The 23646-nt window shown below is 40.2% G+C and overlaps 1 protein-coding gene across 2 annotated transcripts; it reads right to left on the bottom strand.

Annotated features, from left to right (window-relative positions):
* Positions 1-159: 159 nt before the first annotated feature.
* Positions 160-23608, bottom strand: inpp5b (inositol polyphosphate-5-phosphatase B). 2 transcript variants are annotated; one of them, XM_008277381.1, is made up of 21 exons: positions 23485-23608; positions 23310-23339; positions 23092-23202; positions 21822-21965; positions 16743-16833; positions 13908-14063; positions 10308-10409; positions 9902-10016; positions 8729-8845; positions 7006-7193; positions 6573-6684; positions 6374-6483; positions 5195-5330; positions 4011-4121; positions 3633-3798; positions 3108-3343; positions 2868-2975; positions 2343-2427; positions 1199-1326; positions 995-1106; positions 160-594 (listed from the first exon to the last, which is right to left on the bottom strand). In XM_008277381.1, exons 1-21 carry the CDS (start codon positions 23591-23593, stop codon positions 485-487), a joined length of 2577 nt encoding a protein of 858 aa, XP_008275603.1. In that variant the 5' UTR covers positions 23594-23608; the 3' UTR covers positions 160-484. The 2 variants fall into 2 exon arrangements, with proteins under 2 accessions (XP_008275603.1, XP_008275604.1); XM_008277382.1 differs by lacking the exons at positions 21822-21965; positions 23092-23202; positions 23310-23339; positions 23485-23608 and adding an exon at positions 20014-20133.
* Between the last annotated feature and the right edge of the window lie 38 nt (positions 23609-23646).

The following is a 23646-nucleotide window of genomic DNA, read 5'->3' as shown; positions in this document are numbered from 1 at the left end:
TTTCTTTTTTTTTTTTATGTGGCTTTCTTTGTGCCGCAAATTATTTGTCGGGTTGGTTTTTTGCTCTCTTTTTTTTTGTTTTTTTTTGTTTTTTTTTTTTTTTTTTTTTACTGTGAATAATAAAATTTGATTTAAAAATCACCAGTGACACACACACGCCTCGTTTCCAACAGTTTTATATAGAAAAAACAATATGCTGTTGAAATCAGAAACATTAAAATACAAATTATTCTTTTAAATAAAATATACATACATTAAAAACTGTTAGGCTTCTACAGATGTTCAATAATATACAATAAACTCTGTGCATCGATAGATCACAAACATTATTTTGAAATTAATATCAAATAAGAACCATCGCTTACATAATTATACTATATAACTATACAAAGAGCCATCTGGAAATATCAGAATTCATTACAGTTTATTTCAAATACTGGACTTTACAGCTTTTAGTGTTCAGCGAGAAGGACGAGTTCTCCGTCTAAGAGGAGCCTTGGGTCAGGAAGTGCTGAAAGAACTCCTGAGTCTTCCTCTTCTCGGCAAGATCCTGCTTTGTCGATGACCTCAGTAGCAAGGAGGCAAAGATGGTGACTATGTGTAAAGAAAATAAATTATTCATAGTAAAGCAAAATTGGCAATCTGGCATGATGCAACAAACAGTATCTCTTCTCAGGTCGGAATTCTGTACGAATTTTATAAACAGTTTAACTTTTCTGTGCATTTCAAGAAATGTCAGAGAGAAAATAATAACAATAAAAAAATCAGTGGAATAAACGATATTTTTTGTGGAATTTTGTTAAACATCTATTTCGACAGTGTAGGTTAGGGCACAGGCTGCTTTACATTAAGCCATGAAAAGGTCGTCAAAACAAAATACTACTAAACAGGATTTTCATGCATTTTTACATTCCAGTGCAGTATGTTGACTTAAGCACAAAGCAGCGGATTATAACACATTCATACATAGATCAACCTGCTTCCTTTCTCTTACCTAAGATGCTGACGTCTAATCGATTGCTTGCAGAATTCTTCAATAGCTCACGGAGAAAGGCAGCTAAATAGTTGAACACGTTTTTATGGCACTGAGGTAGCATGGAAACAATCTGCAGACAAAAAGAAGCCACAGATTAACATTTATAATTCAACAAATCTTGGAGCTGAATAATGGGATTCAGTGACTGACTGCCTCACTTACTTTCTCACACTGGCTGGCATTGGAGCAGCATTCTAGGCACTGCTGGTAAAAAGAGTACGGAACCACAGGCTCTGGCAGGGCATCTAAGAAGAGAAGCAAGGCCTCGGCCACTGAGTGGTTACTGCCCGCTGCAGGTTAATACAGAGTCAAGGTTGTAGTTCTTGAGCAGAGTCGGCATGTTTTTCAAAAGTAGAAGTACCAAATATGAGTCAAATATGATGTTAAATCCCAGAAGTCTTTCAAAAGAACAAGTTAACCATCAGACAGAAATACAGAGTAGTAGTTAGACACCACCCAGGGAACAGAACCAACAATTATGAGTGTGAAAAGCTGACCTTCTGCTTTAATCTGACAGTTTGTATCCTTATCAATTGAACTGTGCAGCAAATGCTTGTGTCTTTACCCTGCTGTACTGTTTAAACTGTGTGCATAGGAGGAGGAGAGGCAGTTTGACTGATGGGGTATTAAAAGGTTGATAAATCCAACAGTGTTCATCCGACACACAGATGTGAAGCTCGATGGCTTCCATTACTAGAAGTCAAATTTTCTTTCTTTTTCGGAGAGAAAAATGAACTATTCTGTGGCATTTCTTGTCTGTTGCTCACTTACAAATGTCGAAGCTGCAGCCAAACAGCACGTTTTCCCAAACTAGGAAACTTCACTGTTAAATGAAGTCCTCTGCATCTATTTCAGTCTAACAGCTGTTGCATTTATTTGTCATTTTTACCTTGTTTACGCCTTAAGTTCTGGTTTGTATGAGTTTTATTGTAAAGCATGTTGCAGGTTTGTTTGTGAAATATGCTACATAAATGTTTGTTACAGCAGAAAATGTGGTGAATGTAAAGATTTGTGGGTGTTTAAAGTTTCCCCTTAGATTGGTGAAATGTTGTCTTGAAAAATAAAAATGAAACACCTTAAACTATCTCTGACTATCTAAACCAAGTCTCAAGTGAAGAAAATGATTAATTCCAGACTTCTTGAATTCATTTTCCTTTCAAACCCAATATATTAAGGCTTTACTGTAAGGTAATGACCATATAAGGTAATAACAAAATACATGTACAGACCACAATGTGCGACTTTAAATATTCTATATGATCATTTTCCCACTTATTCTCATCATTGGAATTGATTTGAAGGATACGGAGGGAATCTGGCATCCCTGTGTCAAGGCAGTCCCTTATTTCTGCAAATTCACTCCGGAGCCCTGGTTGCTGAAATATGTCTTCCTGCAAACAAAAGACAACACATTTAGATTCTTGGTGTCTTTTACGAGAACAGATTCCCTGTGATTGAAAAAAAGTCTTAAAGTCTGAGGCACAGTGGAGCTGCAATGGACCTAATTTCTGTATTTCAGTGCATCAATCTTTGCTAAAAATGACCAGAATGAAGATTAAATCTCTTGAGCAAATAAAACTACACAAAGTTACCTTGGTGGCAGGTATCACTACAGAGTCAGTTTTTTTGCAGCTTCAAAAACACTAACATTGATTTTTGCTTAATTCCTGCAGCCTGCACATTTTTTTTATTATATATTTATGCTTCTAAGCAATAAGTTGTGAGGAAGCCAGGGTTTGAGCAATTCACATGAAAACTCCCCAGTCCAAAATCAATCAGTGCTGTGTTATTTGGTTTTAATACAGCAGCATTATCTTCTAGTTTTTCTCACCTGTTTGATCGCATTGCGGAACAAGTGATCCACCATCATCCAAAGCTCTTTAGGAATGTCAAGAGGCTTTTCAGTGTTCGCTGCATTCTCCGTTCCAGACATTTCAGCCTGATGTTGAGAACAAACACAGCAAGCAAAAGCAGTTTAGTTGAATAAATTAAACAGTCCAACAACCAACAAGATGCTGAAGCCTGTGAGCCTACAACAAATGAAGAAGGTGTATTTCAACGGCCCACTAACCAGTTCACGGAGGGTCTCTTGTGGCATGTCTTGGATGGGCTCTCTGAGCTGACACAATGAGTGAAGAGAGGTGCCATAGCAGCTCGGCAGGTAGTTGCCTGTCACGGAGATGAAGTAGTCTTTGCCCCGCTCCAGGTGGAGCACCAGGATGTCTTCGATCTGTTGCGTGCCAGAATTGAGTTCAGGTGCTGTCGAGCGGTTTACAAAAACCTCAAGCTCAATGTCTGCAGAGCCACCTAAAAAATGAGAGAGATCCATGAAGAAATTTAAAAGGGGGGGTTGCTCCAGTCAGTTATGTTGTACTTGCAACAAACAATTACTGAGACAGCACTGTTTGACGATTTATGAAGCACCATCAATACTCTGGAATAAATATTCATCTCGCTAGGCAATAAAAGTCTCATACTGTAAATCTAAATAAACGATATCTCAAACTCAAAATATTTTGGGTTGCAGGCAGGGGATTGATGTTTCATTAGGCTGAAACCTATGACTCCTATATCAAATTGTGACTGTGTCTCTTACCCTGAGCGATGAAGCCTTTGGAGGGATTGGCTGTGAGCCAAGGCTTGCAGTATGTGGGCTCGTTTGGCTTCTGGATAAACTCAAACTGACATGGGACCTGCCCATCATTGAAGAGGCTTAGCGTTTCTGCCTGGTGCTGCATGAACTTCACATCCTCAAAGTGGAACTGAAACAACAGAGATTTATGAGGCAAGATGAAAACTGTTGTGATGCCTTTAAATTACTGCATTAGGCTAAAAAAAAAACACACATCTTCATTACTGATGGGTTACACTTGGAGTACATCAGCACGACAGCGCGACGCCAATTTCATGTATCAGAAAGGTATCACAGCTCTAATTACACTATAATGAGATGCAAAGTGGTAGAAAATTTTACCTCTCTCTTGGACAAGGTTACAGACGGAATACATTCGTTCTCCATTTTGTCTATGTTGCGCACAATCTCTTCAAAAGTCTTCTTGTAGGCGTCACCATTTACTCTCTTGATCTGGAAGAAGCAAAGAATCATTGCAGTTTACACATCAGACTCTACGTAAAATGACATATAAAGCCTTTTCAAAACAAATAGAAGAGATCTGACATGAATTAAGCAGATAAAGTCAAATATTATTGTGCCTCTGCTCAGACCTACGCATGAGTTTCTAACGGTTGACAATACGACCTTTTCAAAGGAGAAACCAAAGCGAGAAATAAAAGCCTGGATGCAAACCAACTACCTTCAACTGAACTGTGATCAAACCGACCTCATGTTCATCGGCCCCAAATCCCTCACCCAGTCCATCCATCACTTCTGCCTCACCATTGGAAATTCATCCTTGACTCCCTCCTCTCACACCCGCAACCTTCGACACCAACCTCACTTTTGAACAACATATCAAACAGGTCACAAAAACGGCCTTTTTCCATCTGAAAAACCATCTCTCACCCTCCCTGCAGCTGAAACACTCATCCAAGCCTTCATCACCTCCAGACTGGACTACTGCAATAGCCTCCTCTATGGTTTACCCTCCAAACTCCTCAAAAAAAAACTTTAGCTTATTCAAAACTCTGCCGCCCGTCTCCTCACCCACACCCGCTCACGTGATCACATCACCCCCGTCCTCCAATATCTCCACTGGTTCCCTGTCAAACAATGCATCACATGCAAGATCCTCCTCCTCCTCCCCCACAAAGCCCTCCATCATCTAGCCCCACACGCCTTCCTGCAGCCTTCGTTCCTCCTCTGCTCACCTCCTCGCCCCACCACAAAGGACCAAGCACCAAACCTGGGGGGGACAGAACCTTTTCTGCTGCTGGAACTCACCTTCCATCTCACATCTGACACTGTTCTGACCTCCACACGTTCAAGTCCCTTTTAAAAACTCACCTTTTCATGATTGCTTTTAATGTTTAACTGTTTTATGTTTTTATTTTCTTCTGTCCTTGTTTTTTATCTGCTTTTTATTCAACTTGTTTTGTTCCTGTTTTTATCTTATACCCTGTTAGGCGACTTTGAGTATCTTGAAAAGCGCTATACAAAATAAATGTATTATTATTAAGTCAGAAAGCTGAATCATTTACCCCAATGACGAGCAGGGAGCTGACAGGTTTGTGGTCGCTGGTCTTCAGAGCCATATGACTCTGGTAGTGCTTCTGGTCGATGTTCTTTCCTCTCCACAGGATGCGGTCGCACCACGCGGGGACGCGACACTTTTCGCTAAAATGCAGAGAAAAAGGCCAGTGTTTATTTATTAATTCCCAAAATGTGTGTTACAACTTCTGCTACACACGGTATTTAAAGATTACATCTGTGCTGTAGTGTATTTGTGCATAATTGATCCGAGTTAATGATCCCTGCGGGGAAAATTCGTTGTTAGGTGGTGTGAGACACAAAATACCAGACAGTGCTGTTTCACCACAAACTGTGAGCCATGTTTGATGACAACGTTAATTAATAGCGCAGCTTGGTGGCTAAATTATATTTATTAAGACCACCAGTGCAAATTAGCGCTTGCTGTAGCAGCTTCTGAACATGATACCTGTGCTGTACATAGCTGACTCCATTTACTGACCAGGCAAGTCCCCTCTGAATTATATTTGCATTACTGCAGTATTCAACCCTAAACCTCATGATAATGCAACTGTGGTGTCTTAGTGTGAGTACTCTGATAAAACTGTGAGTTCAGCAGCTCTGTAAACGCAGAGATTTTGTTTGTTTGTAATTTAAAAAGATTCCATTAAATATTTATCTGCTGAGACAGAATGAAACATCTTAACAGAGAAACATTTCTGGGATGAGTTGAACGGCTGCAAAAAAAATGTGATGCAACACAAACTGCTGGAAGCTCAACAATGAAACTACATTCTACTACTTCTTTCTGAAATTATTCTAACAAGTCTGTGAAGATTCTCAGTCATCCAGGTCATGGTTATTCTCGTAGATTAATCATAGCAACTGGACTTGCTTGAGTTCCTTGAAGACGTTCCACCTCTCATCCAAGAGGCTTCATCAGTTCTGACTGACTAGTTGGGAGTTCAGATACTTATATCCTTTAGAAGCCACTAACACCTGAGTTTTGGTTTCAATTGGGGGTTTGTTGCTCCTCCCCCGCGTTATGTGAGTCGTTAGCGCTCCCCCTGCCACTATGGCATTCGTTAGAGTCGCCCTAACAAGTCCAGTTGCTACAACTAATCTACGACAATATTCTAACAACATTATTGAAGACTGCTCTTCCAAAAAGCGTTGCGTTCTTCTATTACCTTGTGTCCCACTTGTCAGAGCCAGTGTCGTATTTGTAGGTGGGCTGGAAATCAATCTCACCCTCCTCAAAGCCCTCAAACACGGCCTCCTCATCGATCTGCTTCTTGAGCTAAAGATCATATGCGGCTGGTAAATATCACCAATCAAATGCAAATGATGAGTAATGAGTATTTAAATAGAATACGGGAAAAACATTACCTGATCATAGCTGTGCAGCGTTTCAAAGTCTTTCTTGCTGATTAGCTCTTTCACCTTGTCAACGTCAAGGTCAGTGATTCTGTAGTTGAGATCCCCAATCCATAAAATCACACTGATGGAAGAATTACAGAGAAACAGAAGCATAAATATGGAGATAGCCTGTATATGTGTTCTTCCTGCGATATCATACTCAGCAGCAACATGTAGAGCAATTAATCCTAAACATGAATGTAAACATGACTGAATTTGAATACAGAATGGCAGCCAATACTTTTTGGGATTAAAGGATTTCATGACAAACTCTTAGTCATCAGATCTTACTGTGCGATGTATGATCTAGTGGCATAATACCTATACATACATATTTGCTTGCAAAACCTTCAAATCCATCTCAATCACATTGTAAATCTATAATCTCTCATTGGCTACGCACTTGTGCTTCATGATCGTGAGCGGAGGCTGGGTGGGGTCATTCTGGCGAAACTGGAGACGACTGCAAATGTCCTTATAGTCTTGATTGCGTCTCTCGTACTCTTCTATGTGGGCAGCTAAGTGAGAGTTGACCACGCAGATGTCCGAGTTGTGAAAACGAAAACGGATTGCCACAGCACCCTTGTTTCCCTGTGAATAAGAAACAAAGAGGAACAGAGAGAGAAGAATCCAGTCATCCAGTGTTAATCAACTAAACACCCCTAAAAAAAAAAAAAGAATTACTGTTTTGTATAGCTGTTGATCTTCTGTTCGACTATAATGCAAAACACTTAACATGCCTCGAGGTGCATGATGCAGCCTTTTTATGCAGGATGGAGCAGCCTTACAAAGGCTCCCACTGGTCACCAGCCAGCCATCTGTTCTACACTGCAGGGACTGCTAAGTAAGCATGGTTGCATACGAGACAAGAATAAGGTATCCTGCAACGGTCGATGAGGAACAAAGTTGGAGCTACTGAATGCACTGCTGCAAAAAAACAAATAAGCGCAGAAGTCCAAAGAAGGAAGTCGGGAAGGTTCTGACATTTACACACCATCTGCATGTTATTATCTTTTACGATCTACCTGAAGTTACTACTACTGTTAATGTAGAAGCGTTTCATTTTTCATCTGCTGCAGTACTTTAATGTTGACGTGTAAAGGTGCTGTTGATACTAATTTCATACTTTTTGCATTGGCTTGTGGAAGTCGAGGACCACATTGCACTCAGGCCTGAGCATCAATGGGGAAGAAGTGGAGCGGGTCACGAACTGTACGTTTCTCTGACTGCACATCTCAGAGGATGTGGGCTGGACTGTGAACCCACACCCACATTGTCAAAAAGGCCCAGCAGCGTCTCTTCTTTCTCAGAACGCTGAGAAGGAACAAACTCCCTCCTCCTCTGCTGAAAAACTGTTACCGCAGCACAATAGAGAGTGTCCTGTCCTGTGGATGTACAGCACAGCATCGAAGAGGACACAACTTCAGCGGGTCATCGAGACGGCTCAGTGGATCATCGGCTCCCCACTTCCACACCTAGAGGAGATCTACTTGAGTCGTCTCCTCTGATGGGCCACGTAGATCCGGAATGACCTTACCCACCCAGGACACTCTATTTACCACCCATGAGAGCCTGTACCAACAGACTAAAACACAACTTTTCCCCCGTGGCTGTGGAGAGACTGCTGCAGGAACCATGACACTTTCATTATAACAAAGGCTTTTTTGCACTTTCAATAGAGTATTTGTTATATTTTATTGCTATTTTATTATTCATATCACTTTTTTTTAACTTTTTTTCTAAGACTGTGAGCAAATAAGCTGCTGCAGAGATGATGCCAAATGAAAGTTCGTTGTATCTCTTGCATAGTGACAATAAAGCTTCTTCTTGTGTGTATTTTAATACGATGGAAATACAAACGCAACTGATGTAAAACTGAAAACAGTGGCAATGACATTATACAAAGCTGACCCTGCAAGGTTTCTTTCTAAAAACAGTAGAAGCCTTTGAAACATTTGAAGGATTTATCATATCACTGACAACATAATACAGGCCTATCATCATGCAGTAGAAACATCAATATACCTGAAGCTGTGACCCCAGCTCAGCACCATTTCTAACATACAATCTTTACACAATACCAACAACCTACATGATAACCTGTGCATGAAAGAAAGAGTCCTCACCATCCTTCCCATGATGCCAGTGCCCACAGTCTCAGTCTCCACGTCAGAGATGAACTCTGCATGTTCCTTCTTCACATAGAAGATCAGCATGATGCCCACCAGACGCACCAACTTCACCTGTAGCAGCAGATGAGTGGTTTACAAATAAGGGGCGATGCAGTTAAGGGAACAGGTACACTTCAGTTCACAGAGAAATGGGTTGTGTAATTTGCTGAACATTTTTACTCGACGTGTGCTCACAGTGAAGATCAAGAAACCTTGTAGCCACGACACACTCTAAAGTGCTTTAATGCAGTTTTTGCTGCTTATATCAGCATCTTTTTTTGCTTTTTAACCACAGTGTCTGGGTTTCACATTACTCTTGCTCACTTTCAACTTCATATTTCAGTTTTACTTCTAGGGAGACGTTACTTTGAAATGAACCCAATCCCACACCTGAGTCTAAATGAGTAAGAAAATGAATTTTTAAAAAGAGAGCAGCTGTGCAGCTGAAGACATTTATTTTCACCCCCGTCTTATCTCAAGGAAAACAGAAGCTGAAATATACATTTGAAAGCATGAGGCACTAGTGCATGGGAGGAAGCAAAATAGTTTGATAAGCCTCCCTGTCAATCCTACATGAATCAACATTCACATACAAATGCAAAAACATTTATTTCTCAGCTCGCTGAGCTACAGAGTGTCAATAACAGATCAGCCAAGTGTGCTTTCGTCTTCACACCAACAGTGGATGAAGAAATGACACGATTATAGTGTGACTTACAGACACCCTGCAAAGCCTAAGATGACTCAAATAAACCACCGAGGCCGACAAATGAGGAAGCTAATAAGACAGAGTCAGCACTCAGAGAGCAGAGAAGTAGATGAAAGTGAAGAAGGAGAAAGAAAAAGAGATGAACCAAAAAGGAACATACATACTAAATACATAGTCTGACTAAACTCAGCAAGCTCACAGATATAATAACTGTATATTGAGGGTAATAATCCATATAATATAATGTGATGGTATGGCAGTTACCGTGCTCATAGACTGAAGGTGCACGAGGGTCTTAACACTATGCTGTTAGTGTACAGTGTCTACGGTATCAGTCTCTTGAAACTGTGTTAAAGTGTAATTGGCAAAAGCAGAATCTAAGAAGAAGATTTAAGAAAAAAAACAAAAAACTTCCTTACGAAGGCATACTTGGCTTCTGGATGCAAGGCCTCGAACACGGCCTTTGTCCACTCCTGCTCTTTGGGGGTGTCATTGAAGAAGAAAGCCTCTTTGCTGAGATCAAGCTCCTGAAAACTATAAGCAAGGACAAAAAAAAACTTACTAAGAGTTAAGATTCCCACTGTATCCAGAATTGCTGTGTTATTTACGAAACTTTTTCACTCCTTAACCCCAAAGCAGTACACTGAAACGTAGGCAGGATTAGTGGACGCACAGTGCTGAAATCTGTGGGTGGGCATGTTCTGTACTTAGAACTGGTTCAATGGCTGCATGCATCTGTCAGAGGGTTGGAGCAGTATATGTCTTTGTAATGGGATTAAGCAGGAAACTGCAAAGCTATTCTTCAGCAGAGTGAATGTAACTTACCCCACGCAGTATATGTCAGGAGGGTTGAGAGTGCAGCCCAGCCAAGGCCGGAGGCTTTCTTTTGGTGTCTGTCCATTCACGTTGTATGTGCCAAGAAAAAAGCTAAAGCAGTATGGGGAAAGATGAGAAGCGGGCACAAAGGAGAAAAATACAGTTAGAGTTTCTTTCAACAATAAATAGAATATTTGAGTTTGAGGGGCTATAGCGCAACCACTGCCTTCTCTGTGATTTCTAGTTTAGGAGGCTGAAATAGAGAAACTACCATGATCTAGAACTGTCTTGCTGCTGTACTGCAGCGTGCAGTGGCTCATGTCTAGAAATTATATTTGAAGTACGTTGAATGACCACACGGGCTCTTTGTCAGAAATAGTTTTTTCTGACTCATTTACTCTCAATTATGGAATTTCAAAATAACAAAATCTCACAAATAGCAAACAAAAACATTTTTAGGTAAAACAAGTTGTCTAAAATCAAAGAATTTACCTCAAAAGCAAAAGGTATGAAAACAACAGAAGAGGCACATCATTTCATTATCCCTTACTTTTGCCTCACTGATCAGAATTGCCCCTCTTACCACCACTTCTTACAAATTCCCTGCTGAATTTTTCAGTGTCAACGCTGACACGAAGCACTTGTGTGGGCAGGTGTTAAAGGCTTGTGTCCTCATTGGTCGGCAGCTTCTTGAGTAGCAGCCAGCCACCCAGAGTGTTGTCGCTCTATTTATTTTCCACTTGTATCAGAGATACAAATACAAGGCTGGTTATATACATTAAAATGCCTCTACATATACAGCTAGACAAGGAATGTGGTGAGTAGTTGTGACACTCTCTACTGGCTTATGTCTGGCCAGATCATTGAATGCATTGAGGTTGCATGGACACCAACATGAGATTGCTGTGACAACTGTGATGTGCGTCTTTCTTTGGTTTCACCACAATAGGTGTGATGCTTTTGTTTTCTCTGTTTTGGAACTACAGGCTCATAGCAGCAAACTACTGATGACAGTAAGTCAGTGACGATAGCAATACCACATCCTCCAAGAGGTCCCCACAGACGAGTGAACTCGTTTTAAGTGTCACGTAAGGAAAGTTAATAGTGGCCTAACATAACTACATAATCCATCCATTATCTATACATCGCTTAATCCTTACTAGTGTCGCGGGGGGCTGGAGTCTATCCCAGCTGACTCAGGGTGAAGGCAGGGGACACCCTGGACAGGTCACCAGTCTATCACAGGGCTACACTTAGAGACAGACAACCAAGCACACTCACATTCACATCTATGGAGAATTTAGAATCACCAATTAACCTCAATGTGTTTTTGGACTGTGTGGGAGGAACCAGAGAACCTGGAGAGAACCCACACTGCACGGGGAGATAACTACATAATAAAAAAGACAAAATTAGAAGTAAGTAACTTAAATAGCACAGATCCCTCATCATTGCCTGACATGCAAAAAGCCGGAGACCAGTGAGGACACGACTCTGTACCACCTGCCCAAACAAAAGCTTTATGTTAGAGCTGAACATGAATAATTTAGCAGTGAAACTCAAAAAAGGGGGAAGTGAAAGCGAAATCCTGACTCTTGAATGAAAAGTTGAGAATATTGTAATTCTAAAACATAAAACATACACCGTTATACCTACAACTGTATAAAGTACAAAGTCACAGTAAAGAAAACAAACACCTTATCTGCTGCCCACTGAGCAGCCCCAGTGTAACCTAAATGCATTGCTGAAGGGCATCTCTGTTGTGAGAAATTGTGTAATGGTCCAACCCTTGGCATTTAAAATCCACACTGAGATTTATTCTGCTGGTCCAAATTGAAAACCACCTTCCTTCCATTCAATATTCTCGTCTCTGACCTTCAGACAGCTGCTGTTTTTGCACAGGCCTTTTTTTTTTTTTGCAAAGGCAGCATGGAGCTCTATATTTTGTGCTGACGGCCATCTCACTGTACAACACTTTCTGTCCTAATGGGCCTAGAATCAGCTAACCAGAAAGATGCTGAAGTTGTATTTACGCAAAGATTTTGGACTGCTGCATTCCTAAGCTTTTATTCCTAATCTGCAAATCAGCGTGGATATTTAGTGCAGCGTTCACGACAGTATGACCCAGCATTTGTTCCAGCATAATACAGCTTTATCTGTTGCGTCTGCTATTTCTAGTAGGGCCAACAGTTTAAGCATGCAACCCAATTAGCATGTAAATGACAAGTTCTTTTCATAGAAATGTATAAATTCTGAATATGCCTTTCTCCATATATTTTTAACTACTTCTGTCTTTTTTGCAGAGACAGGAGTCTTCCAAACATGCTTTGTGGAAAAGGTTGGGAAACGCCTCGGAGCTTCTGAGCTGGTCACAAACACTTTTAGACTCAAACACAATTCCGAGTTTCAATTAACCAGATGTGTAGGAGGAAGAGGAAGGGAATTGGTGCCAAAACGTTAATTCCACAGAGAAAGAACTGGGGATCAGACTATAACATGAGAGGTGGCAGTAAACATGAATAATAATTAATCAATAATAAAAACTAGTGATATTAATAGTGACACTGATGATATCTATAGGGAACTTTACACTGCAGGTCATTTATATTTGTACATGTTCTTAAATATTTCAATTTTAATTTCTTTGAGTCACAGTTTATGATATTTTTCTCATATTTAAAATCCATTTCCATGCATCTATGCTCCTGTAAAGTGTTTGCTATGTTCATCACATGAGTACACAGATCTACCAACAGGAGGCAGCGTAGTCACTGAGTAAACCACTATGCTGAGTTCAGCAAATACACATTTTCCTCTCATCTGGTAGCAGTGAAAAGAAACCCTTAATAAAACGTATATATCTCACAATGCTATAATTACAAAGGAATGGCAGGAAGGACTATAGTATGACTACGCTCTAGGTGGTGCATTAGTAGACACCGTCTGAGACAGTGGATCTTAATTTAGTGGCCAGAAATACAAACCCACAGATGTTGACTCATTCTTTTTACATAACACTTCTAAGAACCAAACTGTGCTCACAGTTACATTGTGGGGGCACGCTGTTCCTGCATAAACCATCTTTCTGACACATTTTTAGAAACTTCTTGACGCTGGACTTATCAGTAGATTGCAGCTTAATGCAGCAATGGTGTGCAAATATTCAGACTTATGCCCTAAATTAGAAACTTTACATTGTTTTCTTTACAGTTTTCCATGTAGATCTGGACAGCAAATCGCTATAATGCAGTGGTGTGAGGTTTAAAAAAAGAGTTTTGATATAGCTGTATATTGGTAAGGGTTAAATGTTAGGCTTTCTTGATTTTAAATATTTTAATACGCTAAGTTAAACAACTTCCTTTACTGTTGTAGGCAACAAAATGAACAGCCAAAGATCATATCACACTCCACTGGAATGGATCAAACAGGGACGAAAACATTTAAAACGTCATCCAAAGTATAAAACACATCACTATCATCAAGGAATCCTAAAGATTTATGAATATATTTATACGATATTAAATTATTTTAGCATCACATGTATCTGTTGACCTTCACTAATCTGCCAAACACTTTTTTTAAAAACGGGTCAAAACTCGAGCAACATACCTGAAGTGCTCCAGATATGTGTACAGGTCCTCATTTTTCAGCAGCTCACACCTGATAAGGTTGTCACGCAGGCCAAACTGCGGCATGGCCAGTATCTGAGCTTTGTTCGACGGGGTGTGGCTGGACGAGCGCACCAGGTCATCCCGCTCCTCTCGACTGGAAATGAGATAGAAGTAACAGTGAGGCGTGAGTGGAGACAGACCAAGATAGAATCGTTTTGTCAGAGTGGTGTGATTTCAGAGGGGGACAAATATGAGTGTGATCATTAAACCCGTGTTTGTACTGTATAGATGCCAGGTAATACTCAGACTTCCCCTGGCCTAACTACGTCAAGTTATATATCCTGCTAAAAGCAAGAAATAAAATTAACGCCTCGTAATGTCTGCCTGATGTATAGTAGATCCACTGGAACAGGAACCCCGGCTATGCAGCGAAGCTCTATTTCCATGTCGTCAATATGGAATGAGGCTGAGGGGAGAAGACGAAATGTAATATGCCTGGACCCTGTAATCCTCCAGGAATATGCTGTAAATAAACTCCAGCTTAAAATAAAGGCATTCATTCCAAGAGTGGCAGCAGTGGCTTCCAGCGTAAACAACTGAACCTAACAAATTTACACGCTGGTACTCATCAACCTCCAGATGAAGCAGTTTTGTGTCAGATAAACGACACATTATCTGTTTTGTTAAACTTGACTGAAACATATCAAAGTGGTTACAGTGAGGATGCCAGGTTACAGCGTAAAACACAAGCGTTTCAAGCTCAGCAAAGTTGAAAAGTTAAGCTCGTAATACTCTATTACGCTATTGCCATTTTTTTTTCTTTTGATGCCTTCCACACTCCTTTGAGGATTCAGGAAGGTTTAAGTTGGCAAAAAGATGTGTTTTTTGCTAATATCCACACATGCATTCTTAGTAAGCAATCAAGTGTCTACTCGTCTGATGTATTTCCCCTATTTGTCATCGTTCCATCGAGGCTGTTACGACAACAAGAACGTAGAAGTTTATCAGATCTCACTGGGACATACTTGGATAAGGACATCTTGTTATTCCTGTTACGTGGCACAGTGAAGCAGTCACAAACACACATTCAAGAACACTATCCATCGATCCATCATCTATACACCGCTTAATCCTCACTAGGGTCGTGGGGGGCTGGAGTCTATCCCAGCTCACTTAAGGCAAAGGCAGGGGACACTCTGGACAGGTCACCAGTCTATCACAGGGCTACACTTAGAGACAGACAACCAATGACACTCACATTCACACCTACGGACAATTTAGAATCACCAATTAACCTCAACATGTTTTTGGACCTTGTGGAAGCCGGAGAACCCGGAGAGAACCCACGCTGCACGGGGAGAACTCAAATGGAGTTATGGAAAATAAGAAAAGTATTCAAATTGAGTTATCTATAAGCCTAGGTTCTGTATATTGAAAAAAGAAAAAAAAACAGAGTGATTTCTGTAGGATGACTTTTTTTTAACGATAGACCATATTCCACAAAATCGTCGGTAAAACTGGCCAAAAGTTAGCGACATTCATTTTCATTCTGTCACAAGGTTGTTATTGGTTTAAACATCAAGAGCGGATCACCAATACTTAACATGCATGGGTACATGTACATGGTTCACATATGTGTTTAAATAGTCACCTTTAAATAGCTGTTGTAATATTTCCGTTCAGCAACATTAAAAATACCATGTGGAGTTTAGACCACATGTTTTAACAAAGAACATTGTATTTATGAGTGGGTTCGTGTTAAGTGCAGCACACATGTCTCTCTTTGAATCCGACAAGATCATCATGTTAACGAACGCTGCACAGTTAACCTGCTCTGGAGACGGATGTGTTCAAAGTCCGGGATTTACAGTGTCTCCCTTTCACCAGTTAGTTTCCCGACAATTCTCTAAAAGCACCATAAATCCACAGCCAAGGAAATATGTTATACCTGCAGACCTGTGCATTTGTATTTGCACTAAACAAAGCCGTGCTACCTACACGCGTTCAGATGGTGACGCAGAAAACGTATAATCATGTTTTTATGCTTGGTCCTGATACGTTGCCAAGACTGCTTCACACTGCTGGTGCTGTAGCTAATGGGACACACGTGACAAATTTGATCAATCTATTGGCATTTACCACAGATAGTTACAGGACAGTGTCAGACCTAAATGCTCTTCTGTAATATCATGTTTAAATGAATGAAGCTTAAAGTCTACCAGCTCTAATTTGCAGCTGTCATGTCACAAACAGTGAGCAGGGAAGATACAATAACTCACATGATTAACAGTTTTCGACCAGCACTTTTGACTGTAATAAATGTTTATATTCTTCATAGTTCTCCATTACAACGACCCTTTCCTCTTGACTAAAGTAGGTGGCACAAGATCAGTTGATTTTGTGCATGAAGAAGAGGAAGCTGGGTTAACACAGAACATTGATAACCATCATCATGATACCTATTATCTCTGACTGAGGTTTTAGAATTTGTTGCGCTGGCCTACGCAAAGAAAACTTGTCAAACTTACTTCATAGTGCACCCCTCAGCCAAACTGTTAACACAACTCTACTGACTTACAGGTCGCAGTAATGCATCAAGAAAGACAAGAACGCACAAATCAAAGGCGGACAGAAGGTTACAGCTGACAGGTAAAAGCTGCAGGTTTGAAATTTTAAGCAAAATCAGATCATTTGTCTTAATTAACCAACATTTGATGAGCAACAGTGAAAATGTCACAGGATGTCGTTAACAGTAATGTCTACTTTAGTACAAGAGCACTCTCCTGCTACCACTTTGAGAGCTTCCACATGTCAGCGAATTAAAAGACCTTACCTTTCTTGGCTGGAAAACCCTCTGGACTTCTGTGTGCCACTGTTAGACCCTTTCTCCTTTTCTAAAGTTCCCTTTTTGTCGGATGATTTCTCTGTTCGGGAAAAGCAAGAGAGATCAAGCACAAATTAAAAAATCACAGGATTGTTCTGCAAAATGTCCACTAGCATCAACAAATTAGCAGCTTGCTTACAAGGTGCTAGTTAAGGTTGCAACGAATGCTTCACTGTGCAATGACAACTGCAGGGAGACCTTCCCAACTATCCATCCAAGCATTATCTATACACCCATCCATTATCTATACACCGCTTGATCCTCACTAGGGTCGCACTAGTCTATCCCAGCTGACTCAGGGTGAAGACAGGGGACACCCTGGACAGGTCACCAGTCTATCACAGGGCTACACTTAGAGACAGACAACCAAACACACTCACATTCGCACCTACGGACAATTTAGAATCACCAATTAACCTCAACATGTTTTTGGACTGTGTGGGAGGAAGCCGGAGAACCCGGAGAGAACCCACGCTGCACGGGGAGAACATGCAAACTCCACGCAGAAAGATCCCGGGTGTCCACACCGGGACACGAACCAGCGACCTTCTTGCTGCGAGGCAACGGTGCTAACCACCGACTACATTATCCTACAATATGCTCAAGGTATTGAGAGCCTGGGCAACTCATTGTGATAAAAATCCATCCATTAGCAAACCAACATCTCAGCATTCATATAGCTGCAATTGAGGAAAAAAAAAAGTGAAGCTAATTGTGATGCAGAATAAAAACAAACATAAAAATGCCAAGTCAGGGCTCATTTGTAGCTTTTAATCAGCTAAGGCTGCCTTTTGCAGTTGGTTGCAGTTATTGCATCCTAAGTAGCTGGATTTAATGGCTGAGTGTGAAGCATGAGACAGCATGGCCCCTGTCTCCTGCAGCTTGGCAGCGAACACAGCTGGCTCCACTGAAAGGGAAAGCCAGCTTCTTTGAGCAGGAAATTAAACTCTATAAAATCATAGCACGCTACATTAAGACAGCGCCTGACAGACAGGGGTGCAAGGATGACCCAAAAGATGAGGTAAAAATAAGAGACTTTACTTCTAATTGGCAACCTAAAAGCCAAAGTTTTCTGATGTGTCAGTGTGCAGCATGCAAGACACATACACTGACATTCACAACTGGATATCAACAGAATGGACATTAAAACTAAATATTACATCATCATAATAAAAAACTAAATATGACAGAAGTAATTTAGGGAATCAGAACCGTTATAAAGCTGTGAAATGAAAAATAGCCACATTTAAGAAGCAGTTAGAGTCAAAATAAGTGTGAACCAAACAATCCCAGCATCACAGTTTCTGTTAGGAAAGGTATGACTGTTGATTGCAGCATTAAAGTCTATCACTGACAACGTTGTTTTTTTTCCTGCATCTCAATTTCAAAAAAGGAAATATTTCCATCACCCTACTTTTATTAGAAGAACAGACTGTGATCTAACCTGTAGGTAAACACGGTTTGTTTAAGGTTTGTTTCATATCATAAAGAACAAAAAAACACGAAGACTTTTAAGCTAGATCAACTTTAAGCACCTTTTTTCTTTTTCTTTAAACCCACTGACATTTGAAGTAAAAAAAAAAACAGTCACTTTGTTGTTTGTATAAAGAAGAAAAAGCTCTTTGTTTGACTGAGAAAACTTTCAGCAAACTGTGAAATTTCGTTTGAACAGTGTGCTTTAGGAATGCCACAACTGAGAAGGTGAAAATCTTCTTGCGTGGACACAGAAAACCAACATGTGGCTTTCAAAGTCTGCCTTTTAAAGTTAACATATACACGAGTAATGCAAAGTATTATTCATTGGGGCGTAACGATAGTGCCGACTGATAAAAGGAGAATCATTAGAGTGCAGCTGCAGTGGTAAATGGTTTTGAATACTTATTGCAAAAATAGAGGAAGCTTGCAAAAGCAGAATTAAAATTTTAAAGCTTGCTATAAATGGACAAATTGTAGCTATTAGCAGAAAGCATACAAACACATGCATAACATCTTAGATCGACAATCAAACAAAGGTTTTGGCGACACTAAATTCAAGCACCCTGCTGAAAACATGTCTCGTGGAAAAGAGATCACTTTTTTTGGGGCTACTTTTTCAAAAGCTGCTTCCGGATTTAATTTGATGTTCTTTACGAGTCATCCACCACTTAGGTTTGGTAAACCCTACCTACACTGAAACTACTATTTGTAACTGGTACCTAAACGAGGCCCTGACACCACCAGGGTCCCGTGTGTGTGAGTTAATAGAAGGCATATTTTAAATTCCTGCACATGCTTTTAGTATCTTTAACCAGCTTAAGAGCTTAAAAAAAACTCACAACCACTGACAAAGTAGCTGCACAAACTCTGACCAAGTGCAGTTTCACACACTTGTGCCTCTCTATCTGTGGTTTATCACCAGTCAGCACAAATGTCAACCTGCTCTATCAGATGGCAGACTCTTCCGTATTAAAACAGCTTCTTTTTTTAATTACAGCTGCACAAAGTTCAGTATTACACAACGTCCCTCCATGATCCTCCACTATTAAGTACAGAATTAATTATTTGTCTTCACTCTCAATTGTGGATTTACAGTTCTGTAGTTGATCTTTCCACAACCAAACACCTGGATCTGTTGGAGCTTAATGAAACAGAGGTCTGTGTTTTAAAAGCAAAGCAGACAGTAAACACCTTAATCTCCCTGAGAGGCGGATGGAGGAAAGTTTACAGTCAACTGATTTAAGCTAACGGGCTAGTTTAGCCAAGAGGATGCAAGTGAAAAATGGGTCTATCTGACAACAACAACAACAAAAAACAGACAATAAAAGAGCAAATTGCCAAAGAACTGAGGCAAAAACAGTGACTCAGGAAACAGCAGCAACGGTGTGTCATTAAACCAATCACAACAGGTGTGTCACTCTCTGACACATAGAGACCACTGATACGCTATTTAGTTAGCATTAGCATTCGGTGGTTTTTTATCGTCTACGTAAAACTCGCGGTAGCTTTAATACGAGGCAACAGCAGACGACATTAATGCCTCTGCGAGGATTTTCAAAATGAACCACTATTCCGCCCGACGAGCCCTCTCTCGCTAGCTAAAGTTAGCCTCTTCCAAATTAAAAAACTACGCTAGCATTAGCACAGGAAGCTAGCTAATCACAGCTGCTGGGAGTTTACGCGTCGCCGTTTCATTCCGCCACCTGAAACTTGAGCAAATGAAGTCAGGAATATTTTTTCATACCCGAGTCTCTCATCACCCTAGACATTTCCCTGAGCCGCTCCCACGCATTCTGTTCGCAAGATCAATGTCCAGTCAGTTTCAGACCTGCCCGTTCAAACGCTATAGTAGGAGGAGTTTACATGCTCCTGCTGCAGAGACGCAAAGAAAACAATGTACTGTGCGCTAAGTGTAACCGGAAATGCTGCCTTACGTCAATAACGTAGTAGGAAGTCAAGCTCTTCAAGACGCACTCTAAGAAGGAAATGTATTTGAGAACTCCATCTTCACAAACCTTCAGAAAACCTACTTTTCCATCGTCTGCCTGAGACAATGTCAATTAAAGTTATTTTTGTCATTTCTACTGAGTCAAATCCACTCAGCTTCAGTTTGATTGATTTTATTTCAAGCAAACAACAACAAAAAATAAGTTTTCTGAAAAGCTACAAAAATTGAGTTACCTGTTTTTGCAAATGAACTCTTCATTTTGTCTTTCTGTTTGTAAAACTATGATATTTGGATGGCCAACACTTCCATTTTGCACTAATGTACATATACCTTTTTCTACTAGATGTGTAAATTCTTGTATATATTTGTCTTATTATCTTGTTTTATTTTTTATTAATATTTATTGTATCTTATTCTTCTCTTTCTTTAGTTATTTTACTTTATTTTATTTTTTTATTTTCCTATTTCTATTATTCGTGCAAATTCCTAGGGTGACACCAACAGCCGAAACCAAATTCCTTGTATGTTGTGTACACACTTGGCCATTAAAGCTGATTCTGATTCTGATTTCAAACACAACCTTTGATGCCATCCTGTAAGGGTCATTTTAACTATATGTATTGTTTTTTAAAAATTATTTTTGAAGATTTTTTTTAATATAAAAAGAGAGATTTGTCATGCATTTGGAACCAAAAATACATCAACTTATCAGAAAAATTATTTAACATAGTATAAAAGTCTATAATAAATACCAACAAATATTTTGTACATATTCTATCTCGGTGACGCCGATAGACCGCCTACGTATGGCAACATGAAAGTCCTGAATAGGACTAATGAAGTGATTTGTATATGGACATTAGGCGTTTTGCATGCGTGTCAACATCCACATGACTGTGATGCAGCATGCAGAAACATAATGATGCATGAAGTTTGCATGAAATGGGGCATCAAGATGAAGATACAGTGCACAAACTTCATGACTCAAACATCTCAAATGGATTCTCACTTTATATGCGGTGGCCTCATCTGTGTATATTGTTTAATTGCTTCATAGGAAGTAGACGCTGTGCTTTTAAAAGCCTCCTTTGTTTGGTTTCTTTATGTACTTATGATTTTATTTTGAAGTTACAATCCAAACAGTGTGAAACGAACTCCTCCATTAATTAACATGTGCAAATACAACAATTTTATTTATTTATTTTTCATCTTACTCTTGTTTCCATGTCACAACAGGAACAACGTGTTATTAATAATCCAAACAATTTAATCTAATTGGCCCCTTACCCTGCTGTTGCCACGCTCTCAATAAGACACTTACATGTAATAGAAACCAATTAATGATATTTGTTGCATCTATGTCTATGTCCTAATGTCTGTCATTACAACTCAAGCACAAGCTAAACCAGTTGCATTCAAAGGATGTGGCATTTGCAAAGTCGCGCAGAATTGTGATGCAATCTTTTGATGCCAAAAAACATTAAACACCGCAGACAAGAAGTACTTCCTGTCATCCAGACCTATTTGCATTCAGTGAATTTTTTTGGGGGGGGTATATGGTGACGCTGCCTGTCACCTACTTCAAATAGCACAAGATGACAAACCTGTTTTACGATGCTGGCTGAGTTTAGTGAGTGTTGTGCCGAGGGGTGCGATGGCTTGTTTGACAACTCCCTGGCCTCTGGTGCCTTTGTGGTACTTGCTGATCCACTCAAACGTGGGTGCCTGCGTGGGAGACCTGCAAACATCTGGAGGAAGACCGGCAGGGAGAGAGAAGAAAACACGTGTGAATGTATATTGTGTGAGTGAAGACTGTGAGAAGAGCTTTACTGTTTCTCCTGGGTTTTTTTTTTTTAGGCAGAAGTGGGACCTAAGAAGAACAGGGAAGGTAAGAGTGTACAGAAGAATGCAATGTGTTAAAGAATTAGAATAGAAATAATTTAAGCAGCAATATTCTAATTCTTGTTTGTCCTCCATATCTGTAACACCGCCTCTTTACTTTCTTCTATCTGCTTACCTTTACCATTTCTCAGACTTTTCACAATAACAGAAGCCAGGTCATTTTTTCTTGCCATCACTGGTCTCCCTCAGCAAGTTAAAAGCTGTTGTGGCTCAACTCGGAGCACCACAAACAACATATCAATCCATGTGTACATGGGGCTTCCACTGTGAACACAGTGAGCCAATGGCGACAGTAACAAATCCCCAAAAAAGCAGACTGTCTTTCAACCTTTCGATTGCCATTCCATTCAGATGCACCGAAAGCAGACTGTAAAAAAAAAAGTAGTTCGAGATAAGTACCGGACAGGAAGTAATTACTCCTGGTTAAATTGTTATCTTGTCCTTCAAAAAAACGCTCGCTATGGAAGAGACAAACTAAACTCAGACGATCCAAACCCCACCCTTCTCTCTCTCTGTCTGATTGTATCTCGCCTTTTTAGTCAACCATTGCATCATGTGAGCACGGTGAGTGACAGGTGACGCGGCACCACCAGTTTGTAGCTCGGTGTAAAAGCTGCATGAGGTCCTACGAATGCATTTGTGGTTTTTTTATTAGCTTTTTAATTTTTAGCGAGGTCTAGTGTAAAGTGTGGAAAACAAAGATATTTTATGTTTATGACATCAAAGCAACTGAAGTCTGGCTGAACAGGTTTCCTCCAGACAGATGGTTAGAGGCGATTATTTGTGGCAGATTGGTGCCTTTTTCTTTGAACAGAAAATAAAATCTAAAGACTACTAAACCCACGCACCAGTGTCCATGTAGATGCTGCTGTCCTATTAGTAGCTGGTACCAACGAATCTCGACTTTCACAGGGTCCAGGATTTTTCAAAAACCACACATCATGTGAGCAGAGTACATTTGGTCCAACTTACCACTCCACGCCTTGTTGACTTCACCCAGGAAGACACGTGAATGTGACCCGAACGGAAGTCTGAGCTCCAGCTCTTGGTCCTTGAAGCTTATCCTTACTCTAGTATCGGCACCTATTGTCAGGGTGCAAACAAAGGAAACAAAATGTTCTTTTTCATGTGGTGGATCAGTCTTGTGGCATTTTATAGCTGAAACTGTGAAGGAAATTAGGTCAGCTCACCCACGACCACAAGTTCCTCTGGTGAGGAAACTGAAAAGGGAGTGTAGCACAAGAAGTTTGTTGGGTAACTTCAAGGTAGTACTTGTCATATCAATTTTCAGTTCAAACACATTGCTACAGTTACACACCATTTATTTGAGATGAGGGGAAAATACATAAATGCTCTGATGTTCACCTTCAACTACAGCAAAGTCGAGGGAGATGGGTACAATGTCCTCAAGGGATACGTCGTCAGCGGTAATGGCCATTCTTCGATGAGTATAAATGAAGATCCTGCAAAACATTACAAGACAGTTACACTCAAATGAAGTTTTAATTCATTTTAACTACTATATCT

This window comes from Stegastes partitus, unplaced genomic scaffold, assembly GCF_000690725.1.
Source record: "Stegastes partitus isolate 25-593 unplaced genomic scaffold, Stegastes_partitus-1.0.2 Scaffold97, whole genome shotgun sequence".
NCBI lineage: Eukaryota > Metazoa > Chordata > Actinopteri > Pomacentridae > Stegastes > Stegastes partitus.
This window is presented reverse-complemented; position numbering and strand designations above follow the sequence as displayed.

Excerpts from the sequence above, each read along its gene's own strand:
- inpp5b (XM_008277381.1), bottom strand. The coding sequence starts at position 23,593 with ATGTTTTGCAGGATCTTCATTTATACTCATCGAAGAATGGCCATTACC. Across the intron at positions 23,340-23,484 it reads CGACTTTGCTGTAGTTGAAG|TTTCCTCACCAGAGGAACTT; the intron begins GTGAACATCAGA and ends CTCCCTTTTCAG. Across the intron at positions 16,834-21,821 it reads CAGCCAGCATCGTAAAACAG|AGAAATCATCCGACAAAAAG; the intron begins GTTTGTCATCTT and ends TTTCCCGAACAG.